The following is a 4956-nucleotide window of genomic DNA, read 5'->3' as shown; positions in this document are numbered from 1 at the left end:
CGAAGTAGCTATGGACAGTGACAGCAAGTGTCATTTTCTTTCTTCTTTTCAGAGACTGAACCTAGATTTTTAACAGGCTTTAAATCATCTCCTAAGATAAATTGCAAAAAGGATCTGGCTCCCCATACAGAGAACGTTCGTACTCTTCTCTGTTTGACTTTATCCCATTATTTCGGTTTATGCTAAGCTGAAAAACTTTAAAGAAGCTTCCTCTTTTGCTAGTTTTATTGTTCAACAACTTGTGGACAATTTTCAGATCTGCCAACACAATTTTGCAATCTTTCCAACAGGTCAGTCTTTCTAAAGAGCACTTCTCCTGTTTGGCTCAGCTCTTCAAGAATGCTCAGGGCTCAAGAATAAAGTCCTCGTACACAGAAGAAGGATCCAATACTGAGGAGGAGAGGGAGCCTCCCCTAGCACTTGCAGCGAAGCATACCTAATATAACGTGTCAGAAGGCAGGGGGGAAGATGTCTGAGCGGAGACAGCGCAGTCCAGAGCTGATGTTCCTAAGATGCATCTTAACATCATGATGCAGTATGCTTGAAGCATGGGCCTTTCCTGCCTAGAGCTATCCCCACCTGCAAGTGTATTTTCAGAACTACAGAGAAATAATTACTTTTATGGCCTGTGCTACAGCTGAAGATAATGGACTTACTCCAGACTTCCCTAATGTGACAGAGCAGAACCGGATTTAGTGAAATCCACCAGATTGCTTAACATATGACATTAGAAGCTGTCAACACTTCATTGTTTGGATTGCTTTTCATTAGACTGGGCAAAAGCTCTCCATCTTGTAGCCATGTCGGGATGTAAATAAAAACATCAGGGGCTCCTTCTGCCTGTTTTCCAGAACAAAATACCTTTTATTTTCACTGTGCATAATGAAAGAAAATCACAGTGCACAAAAGGTTCTTCCCGAACAGATGAGAAATACTTGTTAGCCTGGGAGCTGCAGTGCATTGAAAGGATGTTAACCTGCCCGCGTACCGGCCTTCCCCTATTAACCCTTGAATAACCGCGTCCGCTGCCCAGCCCACGTTTTGTAATCCAACTGCTGGTCCCAGCGCATGATCACACAGGGGAGTCTTCATCGACTGTACAATCAATAGAACGATGACAAAAACTCAATTCAGGACTACAAAGCTACCCGGCATTTCCCACCTACGACCGCCGCGGTCGCACCAGCAGCGCTGCCGCTCGCCCCTCCAGCGGCCCCGGGACGCGGGGGCCGGGCCGGGAGAAAGGCCCCGCACCGGCGGCGGCTCCCGGGGGTGGGCGGCGCCGATCCCGCCCCCCGCCCGCGGCAGCCGCCAGCAGCCCCCGGCAGCCGCCAGCGCAGGCAGGCGGCAGCCGGCCCTCCCTCGCTCCCTTCCCCCGCCTCCCGCCGGCCCGTGCCGCAGCCCGCGGGCGCGGCCAGGAGGCGGCGGCGGCGGCGGGGCCGCGGCTCCCCCGGCTCCGCGCCCGCCTGGAGGCGCGGCGTGGCGCGGCCCGGGACTCTCCGCCTTTCCGCGGCTCTCCGTTCCTAGCTCCGGCGAGATGTTATGGCCGAGCCGGCGCAGAAGGGCGGTGTAGGGCAGGGCGGGCGGCGGGAGGATGAGGCGGCGGCGGCGGCCGCCCCCAGCTACGAGGACTACGAGTGCAAGATCTGCTACAACTACTTCGACCTGGAGCGGCGGGCGCCCAAGCTGCTGGAGTGCCTGCACACCTTCTGCCAGGAGTGCCTGAGCCAGCTGCACCTGCGGGCCGCCCAGCAGCCCTCCAGCGATGAGCCGACGCCGGGGCCCGGCCGCCCGGCCGGCGGCTCCCTGGCCTGCCCGCTCTGCCGCCACCGCACGGCGCTGCCCGACCACCGCGTCCACGGCCTCCCCGTCAACACCAAGCTGGCCGCCGCCTGCCCGCCGCAGCTGCGGGCCCGCGACCCGCTGCCTCAGGACAGCCTGCCGCCGCTGCCGCCCCGCCGCCCGCCCCGCGCCAGGGAGGCGGCGGCCGCCCTCGCCCCGCAGCCGCCCACCGCCGCCGGCAGGGCCGGGCCGCGCTCCTCGGGCGGGGGCTACGAGAGCTGCCAGAGCTGCAAGCGGGCAGCGCTGAGCGCCGGCTGCGTGTGCGTCGTCGTCTCCTTCCTCTCCATGGTGGTGCTGCTTTTCACCGGCCTCATCTTCGTCAACCAGTACGGTGGCGACGCCGGGCCCGGCGCCTCGGCCTCGCCGTCGCCGGTGGGGCCCATCTGCCTGTCGGTGGCCAGCATCCTCGCCCTTTTCTCCGTCGTCGTCACATGGCTCATCTGCTGGCTCAAGTACCGGCCCGAGGCGGCAGCGGCGACCGGCGGGGCGACAGCCAACGGCACCCCGCGGGGTCGGGCGGCGGCCGCCCGCAGGAGCGACACGTAGCACCGGCGGAGCGGAGCGGGGCCGGGCGGCGGCGGGCGCTGAGGGGCAGAGCTGGGCTGGGCCAGCAGAGCGGAGCGGGCTGTAAGGGGAGCCGCGGGCCGCTGCGAGGGAGAGCGCGGCCGGGCGGCCCTGTGTGGGCAGGAGCGGTCGGGCCGCAGCCCTGCTCGCAGGTACCGCTTGTCGGATTGGTGTTAGCCTGGACACGGGCCAGGTCAGGGCTGTCCTGGGTGTAACGGGCCTGCCCGGGGCAGCCCGGGCACGGTGACACGGTGGGTTCCGGAGCCAGGCCAGCCCCGCGGCTCTGGCACAGTCCCAGGTGGTGGGGATGGTCTGGAGGGAGGGCAGGACGCGTCTCTAGCAAAGATGTCTCGAAGGGCCTCCCCGGGGAGCTGGGGCTCCGAGGCTGGGGGCCCGCTCCTCCCCACCTCGGTTGGGAGCGCACCGAAGTTTGGGTGCTCCCTGGTGCAGAAGGACACGATCTCGATTAAAAGAAAACTGGCTTACTGTTGCCCCCACCTGGAAGATAATTGGAGAGATTCGCTGTGATTAGGAGCAGAACAGGATCACGATGTTAAATGCGTTTTGTGTTTTCCCTTTTGTGAAGTTAACAAGTACGTACAGAAGAAGCTGTAACAGAAATGTATTATCTTAAGGAGACTGAGCCAAAGTTTCCCTACAATGTACTGAGTACGGTTTTGTTATAATTTTATTAGAAGGCCATCGGGCCCTCTGCTGGTTGCTTAAAATAAGCTTTATTATTTAATTCTTTGAAATTCTCATTTAATGTGGGAGACTGAAACAGTACATTGCACATTTAAAACAATTTATGGAAGATGATTTAATTAATGGAGCTCTAAAATAGAGCGAAGAGACTCCTGTGGTAGAGAGTAATGTTTCACTGGCCACTGATTCCAATTTTTGCACAGTGAGAGAAGCCCACATTAAAATATGGACTTTCATCATCACTGTAGAAGTGGAGTGCGGTAGCATAATTTGTGTATTGGACATTTACCTTCGAGGTAGCTGTAATAAGACGGTGTTTTTCCCTCTTGGTAAGTTTCTGTTCTGTGTTATGAGTTTCTGTGAAGGCCGACAGAAAATGCTTCTGTCCTGTGAGGCTGGAACATCAGAGATGTTTTTGAAATGTGGCGAGATGCTCATAATCCAAAATGGAAACACGTTGCCCAGCAGCTGGTCTTGTAGTCTATTAAGGAGAGGACTCTATATAGATACTGTTCTGTGTTGCAGGATAATTCATTTGGTGCCTGAATTTTTTTAACTTAATTAGTTGTTATAATCTACTCTATTGGGAATAAGGTACTGCTGCTTATTCCGTGTTTCGACACAGTACTGTAATGGAATGAGGTAATTATTTTCGTGCTTAACAATTCAAGAATTTTACAAGTGATCTTTTAGTATGTGTATTTTGCAAGCTGTCTGCATGACACTCTTGACGCGTATCCTCTTAATAGACCTTTACTTGACCACTTCTATTTGTCACAAGTGCAAAGGAATTTACTATGTAGAAACGTAAAGACGGCAGGTGAAGCTGTGTGATGTGTTTCATGACTGCACAAGTGACATGTGCTGTGCATTGTCTTGGTTATCACAAATCTGTGGAAAACAACCCCCTGGCACCCGAAAGCCCCCACCAGCCCAAGTGGTATTTGTACAGACTGTTGCAATGGATGCAGTTTGTGGGAACGGTTTAAGATTTTTGTGTCACTTACGTCTATTTAAAAAGATCCACACCAGCCTTTTAAAATTGTATATCAAAACTTAAAGGCCCTGAGGAGATAAATTACTGGGTTCAACTGTGGCTCTGACTGTGGTTCATGTATTTAGACCAGTGTTTTCCAACTTAGAGTTGCTCGTTAGCCATGTAAAAGGTGTATGCCTCCTAAAATCAGGCCTGATCATTAGCCCCTGTTGATTCAGCAGTTGTAGTTGTGGATGTTCCTGCACCAAAGAAAATCACGAGACTTTTATTTAAACATCTAAATGAGAATTTAGCATGGTTGACTTCAGGTTAAAAACCTTTGAAATTTGGCCTTAACCTCTCTGTTCTTCAGTTAATGCATCTGTGAAGTTTGATAATAGCATTGACCTACCTCACAGGCAAGATGTGAGGCTTTATTTATTAAAGTTTTTAAGCAATTGGAGATCCTTGAAGAGGAGGTGCTATAGAAGTGAAGTATTATTATAATGATGCTGTTAGTAAGAATACATACATGTAAATTAATGGACATAAACAGCAGAAATGTTTTCTGAGAAAAATAAATCTATAAAATATGTACATGTGTACATCATATGCACCAATATATGAGTTAACCTGTTTGTGCTTCTACTGCAAACGCAGCACGCGTATCCTCATTTCTGTGCCATCAGGTAAGCACCGGTACCTTGCGGTTCAGGTGAGCCAGGCCAGCAGTCACTGCTATGACTCCATCTCATGTAGAGCTGAAACCAGCTCTGAGGGCCCGTAAAGCTCAGCTGGAGCTCACTGCACAGTAGTTTTGCGTTGCTTGATTCCTGTGGGCTTTCTGGCTGCAGTGAGAGCTTGGCTAT

The 4956-nt window shown here is 53.3% G+C and overlaps 1 protein-coding gene across 1 annotated transcript; it reads left to right on the top strand.

Annotated features, from left to right (window-relative positions):
* The first annotated feature begins 1489 nt into the window (after nt 1-1489).
* Nucleotides 1490-4707, top strand: LOC115612050 (RING finger protein 223-like). The gene has a single exon (XM_030495870.1). The coding sequence runs from the start codon at nt 1543-1545 to the stop codon at nt 2386-2388; it is 846 nt and encodes a 281-aa protein (XP_030351730.1). The 5' UTR covers nt 1490-1542; the 3' UTR covers nt 2389-4707.
* Nucleotides 4708-4956: the final 249 nt, after the last annotated feature.

Source organism: Strigops habroptila, chromosome 8, assembly GCF_004027225.2.
Source record: "Strigops habroptila isolate Jane chromosome 8, bStrHab1.2.pri, whole genome shotgun sequence".
In the NCBI taxonomy this organism is placed as follows: Eukaryota; Metazoa; Chordata; class Aves; order Psittaciformes; family Psittacidae; genus Strigops; species Strigops habroptila.
Note: the sequence above shows the minus strand (reverse complement) of the source record. Positions and strands in the feature narration are given on the sequence as shown.

What these genes read in the sequence shown, in the direction of transcription:
- LOC115612050 (XM_030495870.1), top strand. Translation starts at nt 1,543, where the DNA reads ATGGCCGAGCCGGCGCAGAAGGGCGGTGTAGGGCAGGGCGGGCGGCGG.